This window comes from Blennius ocellaris (genome assembly GCF_963422515.1).
Source record: "Blennius ocellaris genome assembly, chromosome: 22".
In the NCBI taxonomy this organism is placed as follows: domain Eukaryota; kingdom Metazoa; phylum Chordata; class Actinopteri; order Blenniiformes; family Blenniidae; genus Blennius; species Blennius ocellaris.
The window spans coordinates 1,994,756-2,014,628 of NC_137671.1; the positions used below are offsets into that span (position 1 = coordinate 1,994,756).

General features: G+C 50.1%; 2 protein-coding genes across 2 annotated transcripts; one reads left to right on the forward strand and one right to left on the reverse strand.

Moving 5' to 3' along the window:
- The first annotated feature begins 450 nt into the window (after window positions 1-450).
- Window positions 451-3,946, forward strand: psmc2 (proteasome 26S subunit, ATPase 2). Its single transcript, XM_080518118.1, has 12 exons — window positions 451-599; window positions 842-879; window positions 970-1,051; window positions 1,307-1,406; window positions 1,513-1,644; window positions 1,728-1,800; window positions 2,209-2,304; window positions 2,384-2,548; window positions 2,668-2,755; window positions 2,836-3,038; window positions 3,137-3,233; window positions 3,691-3,946. Exons 1-12 carry the CDS (start codon window positions 530-532, stop codon window positions 3,846-3,848), a joined length of 1,302 nt encoding a protein of 433 aa, XP_080374244.1. The 5' UTR covers window positions 451-529; the 3' UTR covers window positions 3,849-3,946.
- Window positions 3,947-18,153, reverse strand: slc26a5 (solute carrier family 26 member 5). The gene is given in 19 exon segments (XM_080518117.1): window positions 3,947-4,374; window positions 5,217-5,271; window positions 5,358-5,534; window positions 5,616-5,708; window positions 8,316-8,408; window positions 8,494-8,563; window positions 8,639-8,745; window positions 9,750-9,845; window positions 10,249-10,326; window positions 10,449-10,562; window positions 11,210-11,357; window positions 11,961-12,196; window positions 12,694-12,858; window positions 13,055-13,136; window positions 13,138-13,252; window positions 15,611-15,721; window positions 15,851-15,990; window positions 16,988-17,292; window positions 18,034-18,153. Coding segments are annotated over 18 exon segments (2,163 nt in total). The 5' UTR covers window positions 17,143-17,292; window positions 18,034-18,153; the 3' UTR covers window positions 3,947-4,246.
- Window positions 18,154-19,873: the final 1,720 nt, after the last annotated feature.

The window sequence follows — 19,873 nt, forward strand, 5'->3', positions numbered from 1 at the left end:
GAATTAGCAGAGCTGTCAAGAGCCAGATGGTTACGAAGACTTTCTTTCATTGCAACGGTGCTGACGAGGGGCTTTTTGCCACTACCGGAAGTCCGCAGGCGCTGACTTCCGGTAGTGGCAAAAAGCCCCTGTGCCTCGGCGGCACACCGACACCCCGCGGCCCCGGTTACACGCAGCTGTGTGCCCAGTAACCGCTCCGGGTTGACACCACTGTTTCATCCTTTACATTCCACTGTCTGAAAGCCGTCCGTTCCTACCTCGTTTATCGAAGGGTTATCGTGACCTACAAACTAAATAACATGCTCCGAAATACATACACTGTCTAATTAAATTCCATGGGGAAATATTGATTATATAAAAGATAAGTATTTTAAGAAAAAGGGAATAAATAACCGCTTCGTAAGCGGTACGGCCTCTAATTGGGTCCCCTCGCGCTTCCGGTTAGTCAAAGCTGCTGTGTAATTGTTGGAGCTAGCAGCCGAAGCAGCTCATAGTTGTTCTCTAGCAAAACCTTCATTGTTAGGTAAATATGCCGGATTATTTAGGAGATGACCAGAGGAAGACGAAAGAGGAGGAAAAGGATGACGGACCTATAAGAGGTAGATTGAAAAACACAGTTTGAAAAGGCTCATTTGCTGAAAACGGAACGTCGGCTAACTGTTTTGCTAACGATAACATATCTGTTATTGAATTAATTCTTACAATAAACGCACGCATGTATGATAAATAAATGTATAAGACTTCCTAAGACTAGTTGTGATTTAATACTCTAGATACAGGTTTTGTAGGAATCCCTGTGTCTGACGGTGGGATCGATGCTAACATGCTAATGTGTCCACAGCTCTGGACGAGGGAGACATCGCTCTGCTCAAAACATACGTGAGTAAAACTCCCCCTTCTCTCACTTTCTGCTTATTTGTGTTTTATTGCGACTGGAATTAGATGTATTTCTCCCTTTTTTCACTCTAGGGTCAAAGCACCTACTCCAGACAGATCAAACAGGTGGAGGATGACATCCAGCAGCTGCTCAAGAAGATCAACGAGCTCACAGGTTCGTATGGAAGGTTTCTATTAGTGTGGCAGACCAGTGGCGTGTTATGGCGTCTACTTCTACCGCGCTGTCCACCGCTGTGAGTCGTCACACAGAGATAAGTGGATCAACTGACGCCGTCGGGGAGAGACGAGCCGTACCCGTCTCATTATATCTGCCGATTCGTCCAACTACTGCTGAGTCATCTAGAGAAGTTCCGGGGATGACGGGTGTCGGTGTACGTCGCTGACGTCCGGCTGCTTTTCTCTCTCTCAGGTATTAAGGAGTCGGACACTGGCCTGGCTCCACCGGCACTCTGGGATCTGGCTGCTGACAAACAGACCCTGCAGAGTGAACAGCCGCTGCAGGTGGCAAGGTGAAACAAACTGCAGCTCTACGGTGACCCGCTCACCGGGGTCCTTCACCATCTGGGAATCAATGCTTTGCCGGGGTGTGTTTTTAATGTTGTTTTCCTCCATCAGATGTACAAAGATCATCAACGCGGATTCAGAGGATCCCAAGTACATCATCAATGTCAAACAGTTTGCCAAGTTCGTGGTGGATCTGAGCGACCAGGTGGCTCCAACCGACATCGAGGAGGGCATGAGAGTGGGGTGAGGCGGCCGTCGGTGACGGCGCTCCGTACGTCGAGTATAATGAAGCGTCGCTCTGCTGAATGTCTTGACTGTGCCTCCAGGGTCGACAGAAACAAGTATCAGATCCACATTCCCCTGCCGCCGAAGATCGACCCGACTGTCACCATGATGCAGGTCTGCAGAAAACCTCCTCGCTGTTCAGGTTCACTTTCCACAAACGTGTTTGACAGCCTGATTGAGTCTTTAGCGGCATTAACCAACGACAACACTGTGAAGACTCCACCTGCAGTATGGAAACATACTAAAGCTTGATTTAATGGATAAATGAAAGCCGTTCATGTGTGTATTTTAGTATCAGTGGACCACTGTAGACTAAGACGAGGAAGTCCCGCGGCTTTAGCCCGTGGTGGCTAATGTTGCGCTACAAACAACCATGATATGTAGGCTTCAGACCAGATGTCAATGAGTCTTCCTCGGTTTTCCCCGAAGAGACTGTGGTCGGGGCCGAAGAGACTGTGGTCGGGGCCAAACGGCGGCCCTGAGGCAGTGTGTGTGTGTTGAGCTCTGCTTTGTGGCGTCCAGGTGGAGGAGAAGCCCGACGTGACCTACAGCGACGTGGGCGGGTGTAAGGAGCAAATCGAGAAGCTGCGGGAGGTGGTGGAGACGCCGCTGCTCCACGTGAGTCTCCTCTTCACCAGAGTCTCCGTCGCCTCGGCCCGGAGCTCTGTGGTGTAACGTCTTCCCCTCCCCCGACCAGCCGGAGAGGTTCGTCAACCTGGGCATCGAGCCCCCGAAGGGCGTGCTGCTGTTCGGCCCCCCCGGGACCGGGAAGACCCTGTGCGCCCGGGCCGTGGCCAACCGGACGGACGCCTGCTTCATCAGAGTCATCGGCTCTGAGCTGGTGCAGAAGTATGTGGGAGAGGTGAGTCCACCAGAGACCAGGACCAGAGACCAGGACCACTGTGTGAGTGTTGGGGAGCAATACTAATGCTGTGTGTCTCTGTGTCTGCCCCCCCCCCCCCCCCCTCCCCTCCCCCCCAGGGAGCCCGGATGGTGCGTGAGCTGTTCGAGATGGCCAGGACCAAAAAGGCCTGCCTGATCTTCTTTGATGAGATCGACGCCATCGGAGGTACGACCCCCCCCCCGTCCTGCTGTCCCGGCTCCTCCGGTAGCGACCGCGTCTCAAAAGAAACCCTCTGAACCCGCCAGGCGCCCGCTTCGACGACGGCGCCGGCGGAGACAACGAGGTGCAGAGGACCATGCTGGAGCTCATCAACCAGCTGGACGGCTTCGACCCGCGGGGAAACATCAAGGTGCTGATGGCCACCAACCGACCGGACACGCTGGACCCGGCTCTGATGAGACCCGGGCGTCTGGACAGGAAGATCGAGTTCAGCCTGCCGGACCTGGAGGTGAGTCCCGACGTCGGACCGGCCCGGGTGAAGAGGTCGGGGTTAAAATGCATTGTGTCAGACTTGTGACGCCGCTCTGGTCTGCCGGTTGCTTGCAGGGCCGCACCCACATCTTCAAGATCCACGCCCGCTCCATGAGCGTGGAGAGGGACATCCGCTTCGAGCTGCTGGCTCGCCTCTGTCCCAACAGCACCGGTAAGACGCACCGATGCTAGAAGCACTGCGATCGCACAGACGCGTCCGCATTAACGACGAATCTGGGTCCTCGTACTGTCGGTGGAGGTGGGAGGGAGCGAATACGTCGATTATTTGTCCAGTTATCTACTTTAGCATTTATTGAAACAACTTGTTCCTTTTTGTTTCACTATTTCATATAAAAATAAATGGTGTTAAAGTCCTGATTCCCCCCCATAAACTGATTTAACTTGTACAAGTTTGTATTTTCACTGAACAGTGTAATGCTCATGTTTGGCCACAGGAGGGCAGCGTGATATAAAATCTCAGAATATCACAGGGGTGATTATCAGGAAGAAAGATGCTCGTCCAGTTTAATTCTTTCAACTGCAGAAAAGTTTCTCCCTCCCCGCGATTTCTGAGGCGTGTCCAGTTTCCCCGTGAAGTCTAACGCCACGCGTTTCCCCCCCCCCACTAGGTGCGGAGATCCGCAGCGTGTGCACGGAGGCCGGCATGTTCGCCATCAGAGCTCGCAGGAAGATCGCCACGGAGAAGGACTTCCTGGAGGCCGTCAACAAGGTCATCAAGTCCTACGCCAAGTTCAGCGCCACCCCCAGATACATGACCTACAACTGAGCGCGTTTGTTTGTTTGTTTGTGTCTGACTCGTTACTGTCAAAGAGAAACTGAGTTGAATCTTTTGTCCACTTAAAAAATAAACTTTATTCCACACGTGAGCGTCCTGAAGGCATCTGGTGTTACGAGAAAACAAAACGCACAACTACACTTAGTATCTGAAACGGCAGTGCAAAAGTACAGTAACCAGCATCCTGACCTCTGTAAGACATAGAAACATGAACATAGAAGATTCTGACGAGTGCCGCAGGTTTTCAGGACCGGCGTTCCAATCGACACGAGGAGAAGGGAAGTGCAACGTCCAGCTGGAGCCGAGGGAACGAGGGAACCTGACGCCCGAGAACCTGCCGCCCGCTGCTTTGGGCACTTCAGTAGTGGTGGGGGGAGGGGGGAGGGTCGTCAGGCCGCCGTCTGCCCCCCGCGGTGGCGGCAGTGCAGCACGGCGTCGTGCACGGTGGGGAACAGCATCTCGGCGCTCACGTCCCCGCCGAGGAACTGCAGCGTGTCGAGCTCGCCCAGGAGGATTCCTGCGTCGGGGCGAGAGAACGGAAAGACCCGTCACATTAAAACGCTCGGTTCTGGAGACGAACGTGGCGTCTGTCGGGGTTCTACCGAGGGTAGCTCTAGTTTTAAACGATATAGATAATTGCTTTATTCATCCCCGAAGGGAAATTGTCTTGTTGCAGCAATCTGGTACATACGAATATTATAAAATACAATAGAATAGTAAGTAAAAAATAAAAATGTAAAAATATCTGGGTATAAGACAAAGTATTTTACATAACTTACATAAAGTGCAAGTTAGTGTACTTGCACATGTATAAATATATGTATATGTACATGCAATATACCATGTGAAATATATGATATAATATAAGTATCAATGTAATTTAGTCCAGGTGATGATTGAGAAGAGTTAAGAGCCTCAATCATCACTGAAATTAATCCCAATACATAGAAGCAGAACCTCAGGCCGGACTGTGAGCGCGTGTTGCCATGGAGACGCAGGGGCGAGATTTTGATTTTCTTCCCTGACGCGTTTCGTTTGTGTCGTGTGGCTTTAAGACGCCCGGTCCGGGACTGTTGGATTATTACATTTCCTTTAAGATATAATTCTCCTACAAGTGTTTTTTGCTTTCGCAGCCAATTTGAACAACTTTCTTTCTTTCTTTCCATGGATTTTGATCGTTTCGTCGACTTCCAGCTCCTCCTGACACGAACCGTTCAATTTTAACCTTCGTGAATCACTTTTGTTCGTTTGGCCTCATTCAGCCAGCGTTTGAAAACTGCGACGACGTGCAATGAATGCTGGGAAAGTTTCAGGGACGCGACGGGAAGGGCCGAGAGAAAAAAAAACATGGCGACTCACTGCTGCAGCCCGCGATGACCACCCGGACGTCCACGGCTGCGTATTCCTTGACGACCTGCGGAAACACGCCGCCGTCAAGACTTCCCGCCCCGCTGGCGTCCGGGCGCCGAGGAGGAGGGGGGGCGGAACGTCACCGCTCACCTGCTTGATGGCTTTGGCTCCCACCGAGTCGATGAAGCTGACCGGCGTCCAGTCCAGGACCAGCGAGTGGACGCCGCCGCCGCCGTGCTGGAGGAAGGACGCCGCCTCGCCGTTCCGCTGCTCCGCCTCCTCGTCGCCCGGGGCCAGGACCTCGTGGGTCACCGCCTCGTCCTGCAACTGCGTTTACATGAAGGGAATGAGGGAAACGTGCGTTTGTGCTGCCCACGCAGAAAAAAGAGGAAGAGGAGAGGGACTCACTTTGGCGCAGATCTTCAGCGGGGGGGTGTGGTTTCTGCTCGCCTTGCCCCTCGCCTTGCGGGCGGCTTGTATGACGGCGGGGTTCACTCCGGTCTGCAAAGAGAGACACTCCGTCCTCAACCAGCCGAACCGCCACCAGGAAGAGAGGCTCGGTCATTAAAACACATCAAGTGGTAAAAATAACCAGCGTGGACAGAAAAGACAACAATCAAATCCATGTAATAATAATAATAATAATAATAATAATAATAATAATCAGCATGTGAACCAGGTGACTACAACCATTTTTAAGCTGCGTTCAAATTCAATTAATTATTCTGAGTTTCATTAAATAGACAAAATTATTTTCATGATTTCACATTTTTAATATTTGACGGGTTAGTTTTACTCTCCATTCATAAACATATATATATATATTGTTATATTATTGCTACCATTATTAGTAGTACTATACACGAGTATTATACACTATTACACATTGTTATTATGTGTATTATTGTTATTATTATATAATGCCTACTTCTAATGGCTCTGCCACTGCACCTTACTATTTATTTATCTTGCTTTTATCTCCTGCTTATTTCTAAGTGCCCATGTTCCGTTCTGTGTTTTACTTTATGTCTTATACCCACATATTTTTATATTATTATTTTTTAACTTTTATTTCTATTCTATCGTATTTTATAATATTCGTATGTACCAGATTGCTGCAACAAAACAATTTCCCTTCGGGGATGAATAAAGTAATTATCTATCTATCTATCTATCTATCTATCTATCTTAAGAGCACAGAGACTTCCTGTCTCTAACAACCAATCAGCTTTCAGCAGACTTGCGTCATACGTAGCGACGGGTTGAGAGACGCTTCCTGAATACGAGTCGCTGTCTGAAGCTCCAGAATTCTTTACTCGAACCTGTACGTGCTTCTTGACCTCGCCTGTGACCCCTGTGACCTCAGTGACCCCTGTGACCTCAGTGACCCCAGTGACCTCAGTGACCTCAGTGGCCTCAGTGGCCTCAGTCCTCCAGCCGGAGCGTCACCAGAAACCTACAGTCGCTCTAATAACGGCTTCAAATCCAAACTTCTAATCCCAGCCTGGTCCTGAACGCCACCTGATGACAGGGAGTCAAACCGAAGCTCGGGAATCTCGTCACTTCCTGTCGGCCTCAGCCTCGTCTCTGCTGTGACGAGTCATGTGACAAAAAACAACAACCCCAGTGGCCCCGGATTCGTCCTGACGGGAGGAATCGCTCTGCTAAAGCGTCGGCGTGCAGACGAGCGGTTTCCAGTGTCTCCGTTGACAATCCCAGGTGTTTGACGGGTCGGAGGTCAAACTGCTCGGACTATTGTCTCGCCGTCGCGACACGTGCAGGTCGGTTGTGTTGACAAAGAAAAACAAAAACAAAAACCAACCTAAATAAGAGGAAGGTGATTTGATGCGAGTCGACATTAAGTATGGAAGTAAAACTGAGCCATCAGAATTTTTTTTGCAACTGAATTTGTTTTTGCAGCTGAATTTTTTTTTTTGCGCTGAATTTTTTTCGCAACTGAATTTGTTTTTGCAGCTGAATTTTTTTTTTGCGCTGAATTTTTTTTTGCACTGAATTTTTTCGCAACTGAATTTGTTTTCGCAGCTGAATTTTTTTTGCGCTGAATTTTTTTCACAGCTGAATTTGTTTTTGCAGCTGAATTTTTTTTTTGCGCTGAATTTTTTTCGCAACTGAATTTGTTTTCGCAGCTGAATTTTTTTCGCAACTGAATTTGTTTTTGCAGCTGAAATTTTTTTTGCGCTGAATTTTTTTCGCAACTGAATTTGTTTTTGCAGCTGAATTTTTTTCGTAGCTGAATTTGTTTTTGCAGCTGAATAATCTTTTTGCGCTGAATTTTTTTTGCAACTTAATTTGTTTTTGCAGCTGAATTTTTTTTTGCGCTGAATTTTTTTCGCAGTGAATTTTTTTACAACAAAATTTTTTTTCACAGCTGAATTATTTTTTTGCGCTGAATTTTTTTTCGCAGCTGAATTTGTTTTTGCAGCTGAAATTTTTTTTGCGCTGAATTTGTTTTCGCAACTGAATTTGTTTTCGCAGCTGAATTTGTTTTTGCAGCTGAATAATTTTTTTGCGCTGAATTTTTTTTGCAACTGAATTTGTTTTTGCAGCCGAATTTTTTCGCGCTGAATTTTTTTTGCAACTTAATTTGTTTTTGCAGCTGACATTTTTTTTTGCGCTGAATTTTTTTCGCAACTGAATTTTTTTCGCAGCTGAATTTGTTTTTGCAGCCGAATTTTTTCGCGCTGAATTTTTTTTGCAACTTAATTTGTTTTTGCAGCTGAATTTTTTTTTTTGCGCTGAATTTGTTTTCGCGGCTGAATTTTTAGACACATTGACTTTTTACATACTGAATATTTTTAGATGTTAAGAAAAAAAAAAAATCAGAAGCAAAAAAAAAAAAAAAGATACGTACTTGAAATTCCACAGCTTTTAAAATTCAAAGTCTGACTTCGATGGTAAAAAAAAAAAAAATTCTGAGTTACAAATTCGATTTCAGAATCTGATGGCACAGTTTTACACATTAAGGGTGTTGTTCTGAAGCGTGTTGATCTCACAATAAACCCGTTTTCTCACTGCGATTAAATGTTTTTTTGCCTAACAGTTTCCTTCTGGACCTCGGTGGACCTCGAGTCCGACCCCCTGGTTTACCTTCTCCTTCAGGGCGTTCACGTAGAGCTCACAGTTGGCAAAGTAGATGGAGGAGTTGCAGTGGAAAATCTTGATCCCCTGGTGCTCGGCGGCCTGGGAAGGAAGCAGCGTCGGGCAGACGTTCAGAGTTGGTTTCCGGAAACACGTGGGAGGCGGGTTTTGTTGCGAGACGTCTCACCTCCTCGTACTCGTCCACGTCGCAGTACAGGCCGGTGCCGGGGACGTGGCCCAGGACGGAGCTCTGGGGGCTGGGGGACAAAACCAGTGCTGTGAGGTGGGGGGGGGGGGGGGGTTCCTCTGCGAAGGGAGTGAAGGGAGCGTACCTCTGAGTCCTGTAGATCACCGTGACGATGGCGAAGGCGATGGCCACCAGGAGGCCGTAGTCCAGACCCAGCAGCACCGAGGCCACGAAGGCCACCAGCCAGATCGCCTGGCGGGGGGGGGGGGGGGGGGGGGGACGACAACGACCAAGTCATGAATCCAACCCGAAAAAAAACGACGACTGGGGAATCGTTGTGACATCGCCAGCAGGTAGCCATTGCCGTGTCGTACCGCTTTCCACCAGTAGATGGTGCGTTGAGTGGCTTCATTTAGACCAGGGGGGGTCAAACTGATTTCAGCTGAGGGGCCACATCCACCCTAACCTGACCTCTGGAGGCCCCAACAAGTCAAACGTCACATATTAAACTGCAGATATGGACAAACGTCAAAGTCTTTCCTTCTTTTGATCCTTTTGTAACTGCAAGGATTCGCCAGTCTTATTCTGAAATTTACACATTAAAGTTAATCAGATATTATTATATTTGCAAAAAGGAAACACAATATCTGTATCTGGATCTCGTATTTTTATTCAGGATTAAAACAATTTGTCATCATCTGGAAATTGTTTTGAGTTTGCGTGCCTAAAGTCTCATTTCACATAAGCTGGACACCTTTATTGTGAAAGGCGTTGCGTTATGTGACCTCCACAGATTGCATTAATTAATTCTGACCAAGGGCGGTTTTGAATGTCATTTTTGCCGATCTCGTGTTTTTAGATCAGCCTCTTGTCAGTTTTCATATTTATACTTTAAAAATAATAAAAATCACATGGCGGGCCGGATTAGATCCTCTAGCGGGCCGCTTCTGGCCCCCGGGCCTCATGTTGGACACCCCTGATTTAGATCAACCACAGAAGAGACACAAAGACCCCCCCCCCACAACGAACCGCGACTCACTGCTTCCCCCCACAGTACAAGCGTGGCATTACAATCTGTTTATCTGAGACAAGAACCATCTCTGAATTTTGAATTTAATAACGAAGTGACCCAATAAAACTAGACTCAGCATTTAATCTGAGGATAAACTCGCGTTTAGCATCTTTAAGGAGGCCTTTAACATATTTATTAAAAAAAACGATTCAGGGGGGGGAGGGGTGACGTCAGAAGGACTAACCAGTTCTATCTTGCTGGTCCTCCAGAGAAAGGGAATGTCTCGGAACTGCTTAAACATCCCCAGCAGGTTCACCATGATGATGGCCGCCAGCGCCGTCTGTCCAACACCAGGAGACAAGAGAGAGGGACGTCAGAGCAGCACAGAGACCTGCTGCGTCCAAACACCGAGGAGCGAATGAAGAGGCGGAGCATAAAATCGGGTCTTCGCCAAAAGGTAAATCTATCTGACAACGGCTCAGGTGAGTTAATGGAGGTCACCTGGTTAAAATGGAGGTACAACAGTACTGCGAGGAAAACTCTCTGTGGATTCATCGTCAAAGTCAACAAACCAAGTTCCCACTTTTGTCTCGGGGAGTTAAAAAAAATAAAAAAAATAAAAAGATTTGTCTGAATTTAACAAACAAAAGACGTCGACAAGAATGTGTTTTTTTGTTTTTCTTTCATACGGAGCGCCACGCCCATCCCCCCCCCCCACCTTCCCCCCCCGCAGAGCGACTGACCTGAGGGAGCGGCTGGAAGACGAACCCGATGGCCACGACCACCAGCAGCACCATGAGCGACGCCAGCAGGCCGGCCACCTGTCCACACGCAACTCTTCAATTACGGCTTTAAAAGCAGGGCTTTGGTGGGGCGAGACGGTGTAATGACAGCCCCCGGGGGGGGGGGGGGGGGGGGGGGGGGAGCTGGGGGGGTAGGTTACCTGCGTCTTTCCTCCGGTGCTCTCCTGCACCAGACTCCTGGACATGGAGCACGTGATGGCGAAGGTGTGGAAGAAGGAGCTGATGAAGTTACAGAGGCCGAAGGCGATCAGCTCCTGTGAGAGAACAAGAATAAATAAATAAATAAATAAATAAATAAGAAAAGCAGTGACCCCCCCCCCCCGTGAGCTCGTGGAGAAAGACGTGTTCTGAGCGGCTGACGGGGCTCCGGTGCGTCAGCGCCGGGGGCCCGCTGTTGACGACAAGCAAACCGCGGTGACCTCCAGAGAGCTCCCCGTGCGTCACCGAGTTCAGCCGCTCTACAAACACTGTGATTTGCTAAACCTCGCCACACTGGAACCTTCTGGCCCGGCTGACGGCCTGACAGCCACAGAGGCGTGGCCACGGCTTCCCCGAGCCGCTGAGCAAGGCCGTGGTCAAACAGGAACACCTTTTACACTGCAGGCTGATCGGACGGCAGCAATGCGACGTATTGAGACATGAGGACCCCGAGGCGCCAAATTACGCCGACTCATCAGAGCTCCGCATCAAATGATGGTACAATGTTTGAGTCTGGACGTCTGTTGTCACGCCAACAACATGGAAGCATGAATCCATGGTGTGGAGCAGCATGTTGGATCCCGAACAGCCAGAATGGAGCAACACCTCAAGAGTAACTTCAGTAACAGAGTAACTTCAGTACACGCAGACAAGCGGCTGACCTGGAGTCAGTTACCTGCATGAGTCACATGACCGCGCTCACCTGGTTGCCGTCGACGCTGTAGCCGTGTTTCAGGGCGAAGATCTTGGCGAGCGAGATTCCCATGGAGAATCCCACGATGGCGACGGCGAAGGAGTCCGTCACCAAGCCGGGCAGGAGAGACAAGTCAGGGGCGGCGGGGGCCAGGAGCCTGGGGGCCGCCAGAGAACTGCCTCAGTACTGCCTCGGTACTGCCTCGGTACCTTAATACTGCCTCAATACTTCCTCAATACTGCCTCAGTACTACCTCGGTACCTTAATACTGCCTCAGTGCTACCTCAGTACTGCCTCAATACTACCTCAGTACTACCTCGATACCTTAATACTACCTCATCAGTTCTGCCTCAGCACTGCCTCGGTACTGCCTCAATACTACCTCAGTACTGCCTCGATACCTTAATACTACCTCATCAGTTCTGCCTCAGCACTGCCTCAATACTACCACATCAGTACTGCCTCAGTACTACCTCATCAGTACTGCCTCAATACTTCCTCAGTATTGCCTCAATACTACCTCCATCCTGCCTCAAAACTACCTCATCAGTATTGCCTCAATACTTCATCGTATTGCCTCACTACTACCTCAATACTGCCTCAATACTACCTCACAAGTACTGCCTCAATACTTCCTCAGTACTACCTCGGTACTACCTCAGTACTACCTCGGTATTGCCTCAATACTACCTCAGTACTGCCTCAGTACTGCAGTATGGCAGCCTGTCAGCCAGGTAGAGATGCATGCGGCAGTGCGTACCCAGTTTGAATGGTCCCCACCACGTCCACCAGGTGGGCGTCCGACAGAGACAAGCCGAAGGAGACGCCGGTGGACACGATGACGATGATGATCTCTCCGGGAATGGGGATGGGCAGCTTCTTCTTGAAGCGCTCGTTGACGTCTTTGATGGCGTAGAGGAAGACGATGCAGGCCAGGCCGAGGAGGAAGGTGGTGACGTTGGTGCTGGTGATGTCACTGAGCACCGCCTTGACGCTCTGCGGACACCGTGTGGCGCTCTCAGGTCAACCGTGCAACGTTTTGAAAACGATATCCGTTTCCACAGAAACTGAGAATGTTGTAAATTGACTGTCGGGCCACTAGTGGGCGCTGCTGTTAGTTTTTGTAATGAAATCTCTCTCTCACCAAGTTGGACTGTTATCACGGTGACTGTCAAAATAAAAGCACCACGTCCCAGAAGAATATGGACGGGGAGTCGTGACGCCACAGAGGCAACTTTGTTCTGATTGTCTCTACTGAGCATGTGCAGAAAAACTATTTATGCATGCAAATTAGCAGCACTTCAGTAAATCTGCACTGTTACCGTTTCCACGTTTTCAAAACGTTCTGCGTTGGGAGACATTTTCAGGAAGCTGCCTTCCCAAGTGTCTCTGAGCACCGTTGTCATGGAAACAGACACTCAAAGCCCAATAACAGTTTTGCGTTTTCACTTGAAAGCGCTTGTTCCTTCATCCGGGAGTTGGCGAAAACTCACATAGATGGCGGAGAGCGGTCCGGAGAAGCGTCGCGTTTTCACCCCCAGCAGGTACTTCAGCTGGGAGACGACCACGTGCACGGCGGCCGCCGTGGTGAAGCCTCGCACCAGGGGCTCGGTGAGGTAGATCGCCACGAAGCCGAACCTGAGGAGACCCAGGACGAACTGGAAAGCCAAGAGGAAGTGATGAGCTCGTTTTCGATCGCCACGTTGTTGACACATCAACTTGCGAGTCCAATCCTGCCCCCGCTTTTGGATCAACAGCCGCCCTGGGAGCGTGAGAGGACTTCACTTCCTCCCGGGTGATCTGGGCAGACAGCGGCAGATTAAAACACCCGGCCTCGACGGTTCCCAGACTCACCTGAATGATTCCCACCAGCATGGTGAGCGCCACGGCCACCTGCACCCGCCGGGCGTCGCGAGCCGCCACGTCCACGTCCGGGGACGGCGGACACGTTGGACGCGTTGGACCCGTTGACGGCGGGGATGTAGAACATGGAGTCCGGGGCCTCCCTCACCACCACGCCGCCGATCATCAGGCTGATGACCGCGAAGGTGCCTGTCGGTCGGGAACCCAGACAGAGGAGGAGTCAAGGTCATCTCCCCCGCCGACGGTCATCACAACCCGTGTGTTCCACGAAGACCTGCCTCTTCCAACTCTCTGGGTCGAACCTTCCACGGGAACCTGCCAGACGTTGGCCTGCAGGGGGAGAACGACCAACTCCTGCCACTCTGCTAGATGGATTTAAAGGGTAGCCTGACATTCGAGCCTTCTTGGACACGGCAGTAGAAGAGAAAGAAGCCAGTCAGAGGAGCTGGCGGGGGCTGGAGGGGGGGCTGGAGGGGGGGGCTGGGGTCACTGAGGATTCCTGCTGCGAGCGTCAGCTGAGGCTACACAGAACGAGGAGTAAACACGTCTTAATGTGGATCTGACCCTGGACCACAGACTGTCAGTTGAACAACCTGCGACCCATGACTGCAGTTCTTTCTCTCTTGTCCTCTGTACAGACGGGGGGGGGGGGGGGCTGTCTCTGTGAAAAGGCCACAGTGCCCAGCAGTTGAACAGCAGCCCAGTTATTCCCTCTCAGTCTGCCAGCTCTTCAGGTATCTGTTGGAGGTTTTGGGATCTTTGGGGGGGTGGGGGGGGGGTGGACCGTGAAGCCCCACGGTGCTCAGATCAGCTCTTTTGTTTCCAAAGGTTGAAGCACTTTCAGCTGAACCATTGGTCACGTGCTGACATTTGCGATGAGCCGGGGTCGTTGCCAGGAGAGGAGACAAGTGTTGGGTGCGGGACACAGAGATCTGACCTAGCGTCAGGTCAGCGTGGCGTCGGCCGAGAAGCGGTCGGAGTCACGTGCGTCCTGGCAGGTAGTGTGGACAGTAATCAGTCCGTGTGAACAGGCCAGTGGCTCTGCTTTCCACACCGCTCACATTAGGAGACATGTCATGGATCGCTCGTCACTTTCAGCATTCCCACGATGCCTTCGTGGACTTTATGGTAAAAAAAAAAAAAAACAAGCACTGGTCATCTTGGATCTCCCTTATCCCCCATCAGCGTGCAGCATTCCAGCCCAGCCGGCCAAACACCATGTGACCACTGGTAACTAAGCACAGCAGGAACGCACAACTCCTCCGGACCCCCCCCCCCCCCCCCCCCCCCCCCGTGCTGGACGGCTTAAGGTTGCTAAGAGTCCTGAGGTTGCAGGGGCCGTTCACATTCAGGTGGCCCAGGAGGCGACACCCCTTGAACCACTTGGCTCAGTGGCGTTCACGTTGACTTCAGAGACCGTTACAGTTGCATAGTTTGTACCACAGCAACAACTCAACCAGACATTTGGTCCAGTGGAGTTTGACCGATGCTGCTCCTCAGTGTAACTGCTCTGTGGTGACTGATTCACTCTGACAGCGAGCTGGAGCCCAGTCTCTCCGTCTAAAGTCTATGGTACACACTGCTATATGTACTGTACACTGTGCTATACACTGTGCTATACGTACTGTACACTGTGCTATACATAGTGTACACTGTGTTATACATAGTGTACACTGTGCTATACGTAGTGTACACTGTGCTATATGTACTGTACACTGTGCTATACATTGTGCTATACACTGTGCTATACGTACTGTACACTGTGTTATACGTAGTGTACACTGTGCTATACGTAGTGTACACTGTGCTATACGTACTGTACACTGTGTTATACATAGTGTACACTGTGCTATACGTACTGTACACTGTGTTATACATAGTGTACACTGTGCTATACGTAGTGTACACTGTGCTATACGTACTGTACACTGTGCTATACGTACTGTACACTGTGTTATACATAGTGTACACTGTGCTATACGTAGTGTACACTATGCTATACGTACTGTACACTGTGTTATACGTACTGTACACTGTGTTATACGTACTGTACACTGTGCTATACGTACTGTACACTGTGTTATACATAGTGTACACTGTGCTATACGTAGTGTACACTATGCTATACGTACTGTACACTGTGTTATACGTAGTGTACACTGTGCTATACGCAGTGTACGCTGTGCTATACGTACTGTACACTGTGCTATACGCAGTGTACACTGTGCTATACGCAGTGTACGCTGTGCTATACGTACTGTACACTGTGCTATACGCAGTGTACACTGTGCTATACGTACTGTACACTGTGCTATACGTACTGTACACTGTGCTATACGTAGTGTACACTGTGCTATACGTACTGTACACTGTGCTATACGTAGTGTACACTGTGCTATACGTACTGTACACTGTGCTATACGTACTGTACACGCAGTAGCACACTGGAGCCTCCAAGGCAGTCGGAGGGTTTTCGTTTCACCAGACAGAAAGTCCCCTGGCAATGCTCACATTCTATCACCACACAGATTGAGGAGGTTTTCTCACCGATGGAAATGTGCCTGGAAGTACCGAAGAAGGTGTAGAGCAGGACGGGGTAGAACGACGAGTACAGGCCATGGATTGGAGGCACGGCAGCCAGCATGGCGTAGGCCAGCCCTGTGGAGCGGGACGACGGGAGAGACTTCAGTCGACGGGGAAACCAAAACACAGACGGCGTGCAGCTGCAACAGGAGCCGGCAGCTGGCCGCCGCCGGCCTCCGGCCGCCATCGGCCGGGGGAACTGACCCTGAGGGAGCTGCACCACGCTGGTGCTGAGGCCCGACACCACGTCCGAGAGCAGGTACTGCTTGACCGGGTAGTTGGGCAGCCATGTGAGGATGGGCAGGAAGCTGAGAGCCGCCGCTCTGGCCCTCTGTGACGAACACCTGTCGAGTCAAAGGCGTCAGTCAGTGGGAGGAAGATGCTCTAAATCCACATCTATGGACAAGTTAGCCTATTTGATTTCAGCAATCCATTGCAAACGTTATACTGAGCAGTACAGACAGTCAGGATCAGTTTTGCCACAGCTACCTTGAAAAAGTAATCAGATTACTTGTTTTTAAAAGTAACCAAGTTAGAATACAAGTAACCTTTTAGTTACTTTCAGCCGCTGCAGACAACACCCCCCCCCCCCCATCGAAACATAAAAAAAGGAAATTGGTTGAAAAAAGGGGCGGGGCTTCCTGACTATGTAAATAGCTTCACTCAGGAAAAGAACAAAAATAGTGTAGCACCTCTGCAGTTGTGTTGTTGTTGCAGTGACATGGTTTAGTGATTCATGTTCGCTCCTGAAGGCACCGTTCGCAACCGAAGGCCTGTGATTGGCCCGAGAGCGGACAAGGGGGTCGGGTCAGGTGAGCGTGCAGACACGCCGCGCGTCTCAGGCTGCAGGTTCCGCTTAATAATAACGCGGCGTTACAGGGAAGGGACCCGTTACAACAGTAACGCACAGTGACTTGAGAAGTGACTGGAATCTGACTACTGGTTTGGAAACGGCAACGCGTTAAGGTTGCTTGTTACTGATTACCGGCATCGCTGGTCAGGGTTGCCGGTACATCGTGTCCTTCCACACAGACGAGACAAATCTTACAGGTTCAACGACCAGAAAGTGGAACGGAGTCCAGCTGAATGACGGGAGTCTCATTCTCTCACGTCCACAACAACAACAACACTTTAACGTCTGAGTACAGGCTTCAGTGTCCAAACATTGTTGGATCTGAGTCGGAGTGACCGTCTGGTGCATCCAGAGAAACCCAAACCCAGCTGACCTGACTCACATCCTGTGGTTTCCTCACTGTGTGACGAGGAGTTCTGCCGCGTCCCCCCCCCCCCCCCCCCCCCGGCGGGTTCGAGTCTGAAGAGGGGGAACCTCCGGTCACTTACTGGATCTTGTTCGCCAGCCGCTGCCGGAGGGTGGAGGAGGTTCCTCTACGCCTCAGGAGAGACGTCCGGATGAAGGCCTCGTCGTACACCGGCCGCTCGATCCTGTACATCAGAGGAGCCTCGGCGTCCTGCCCGGCCGCCGCGTCTTGGTCCATCGCGGGAGGAAGAGTGTGTGTGTGTGTGTTTTATCCTCTCCACTCTGTCCTCACCATCACTGTTGTGACCAGTGTGTCTTCATTCCTCAAACTGCTCCGACAAGCGTCTGACTACGATCCCTCCTCCTCCTCCTCCTCCTCCTCCTCCGGCTGCTTGGTGACACAACAGAAAGCAGGGGATTACACAGGTGGTGTGTGTGTGTGTGTGTGTGTGTGTGTGTGCGTTGATAAGACAGCCTGGAGGAAACAAAGTTCTCAGTGTCCCACGACTGAGCATGTGCAGAAGAATGGTTTACAGTGGCGTGCATGACCAGGGGCATCGTTTCGTGGTCTGCAAGGAGACGGGCGTTTCTACAAAGTGTCGTTTTCACCCGCCGAAATGACAACGGATTTTTGATTTTTGAAAAGTTCTACCTTTGGAGGCATTTTTTTTATTTTATTTTTTTAAATAGTTGAGTTTGCAGTGGTGTAAACACCCAAAACCCAAATAAACGTTTTGTGTGCAAATGTCCAGAGCTTTTTTGTGATTTAAGTGTGGGCTGACACGAGCGACAAGCGACCAACAGTTTGTCGCCAAGTCACACATCCATGAAGGTCAGGCGACAAACTTTCAGTTGGAAATGATAAATCCACAATAAGGCTCGTTTTAATCTGGCAGTTTAAATATTGCGCAATGTTTCCACATCCATTGGTATCAGAGCCTCCAGACCGACTACTGCCGCGCTCGTTCCTGTAACGGACAATGGGAAATAATGGAATTTCTCGGGGCTGTTCGTGAAGCCTCGAGTCACACCGACTCGGCTCGACTCGGCTCGGCTCAGTGACAGCGGCTCTCCTCCTCGAAGCTAGCACACAGAGAGGGAGAGATGCTAACGCAGGTAGGACTCGTACCTGCTTCCAGCTCCTCCCTGCTCCTCCTGCGGGGATGCTCGCCCTCCGGGCGGGAGGAATAAGTCTCCTCCGGTCCTCTCCGGTTAAAGTTTAACGAGGCCGGTTTCCTCCAAGGGCGCCGGGCTGCGGCTAAAGAGACCCGCAGATCATCAAGTGCGGACAGATGAGAGACTCCGCCGTGCAATCTCGGACCGCTTCCGGTTTTGTAAGAGTGAGCGTGACGTCATCGGAGCTGGCATGGCAGCGGGACGCCATCTTGGATGGGTCATCCTGCGCCTCGGGGACATTTGTTCCTACTGAGGAAGGTGAAATCCAACAACAGCTTGTCGAGTTTTCACACACAGAGAGGGTGTGTTTTCACGATGGAACACTTTGTGTTGTGCTTCTTTACAAAGGCGGACTCATGAAAAGTGTCTAAAGTAAGAAACATCATTGATCATTGGGAGTCGCTTCTCTCACTCACTGCCACACGTGTACACAACAGTAACACATGAATTCATATTTTTTGCTCTCTCTATCACTCACACACACACACACACACACACACACACACACACACACACACACACACACACACACACGCACACGGGGCTTTTCCACCTGGTTCTTTTTCCACCACAAAGAACCAGGTTAAGCTCTCTCAAGCTAATAATGTGAGGGTACAAGGTAATTTAAAGAGCGATGGCGGAACCGCGGCTCTCCAGATGCTGCAGAGCTCCTGTGCTGTCGGCTGGGTCCAAAGTTTCCTGTAAGGCCAACAGTTTCCTGTTTATCTGCAGACATGCTAAGCACAGCGGATTATATGCAGCTTATGTGTATTCCTTCACCTTTAGCAGATGCGCATGATTAATCAGCAATTGTGCATGATAAAATATAATAATTCTTTCTTCACCATCTATCTATCTATCTTGCTCATTCTACGTTAACTCCCATTGACTCTGGCGCTAGCCGAGAGAGAGATGCCTCATCCAATATGGCGGCGACGCTGCATCACTCTCCTGCACAGAGGCTTTATAATGACTCTTTGAAAGCGCATCGTTTTTGCGTTTTCATTTGAGAAATGTCTTGCATTCCAATGGAGACGTTTTGTAAATGACGTCCATCTCCGCGGAGACGGGCAGAACTTTGGCCTCTGGAGTCCGCCATCTGCTCGTAGCATGTGTGGAAGAATTATTTACGACGATCGTGCTGCAAATGAGCTGAGCGTTTTTCTCCGTCGCCATGGAGACGCAGTCGGAGCGCTTCATCGGACCTCAGTGTCTGCAATACCTCAAACAATAATTATGGTCTTACTGTTTTACTGCATTGCCTCATTAATATATCTATAGCATAATTTTTTTTCTCCAATGCATTTTTTTTTTACACGGTATTTGTTTTCTCTGACGTTATGTCTCACTTTTTATCAGAAACAGGAAACCGCCTGCTGCACAAAGTCTTTTAGGAGCGGCTGATTTCTGGACTGGAAAGTATGAGCAGAGTGAGCGCTCGTCACATTTTGGCTGCTCTTTGAGGGAGAGGACCGGGGCACAGCCTCACTGACGCAGGCAGTCACGGGTTCCCGCCTTCTTTCCCAACACGTGCTACAAGCAGATAAAGTGAAAGTTTTCGGAGTGAAGTTTCCTCTGAACCCCAGCAGGAAGAGTTCACTGGTTTATCGTGGCACTTTGAGATTCTTTAAATGTAACGCGTGTTTACAAAGAGTGCCGGAGAAAAGACTCGGTCTCTATAAATGTAAATGACTATCTGAACTGAAAAGGAGCCACAAGAATCGTTTCTAACACAGAGATCCATTTTTCCTAAAATCCAAATTCACAACAGCGCAATATAAGCGTTCAACGCA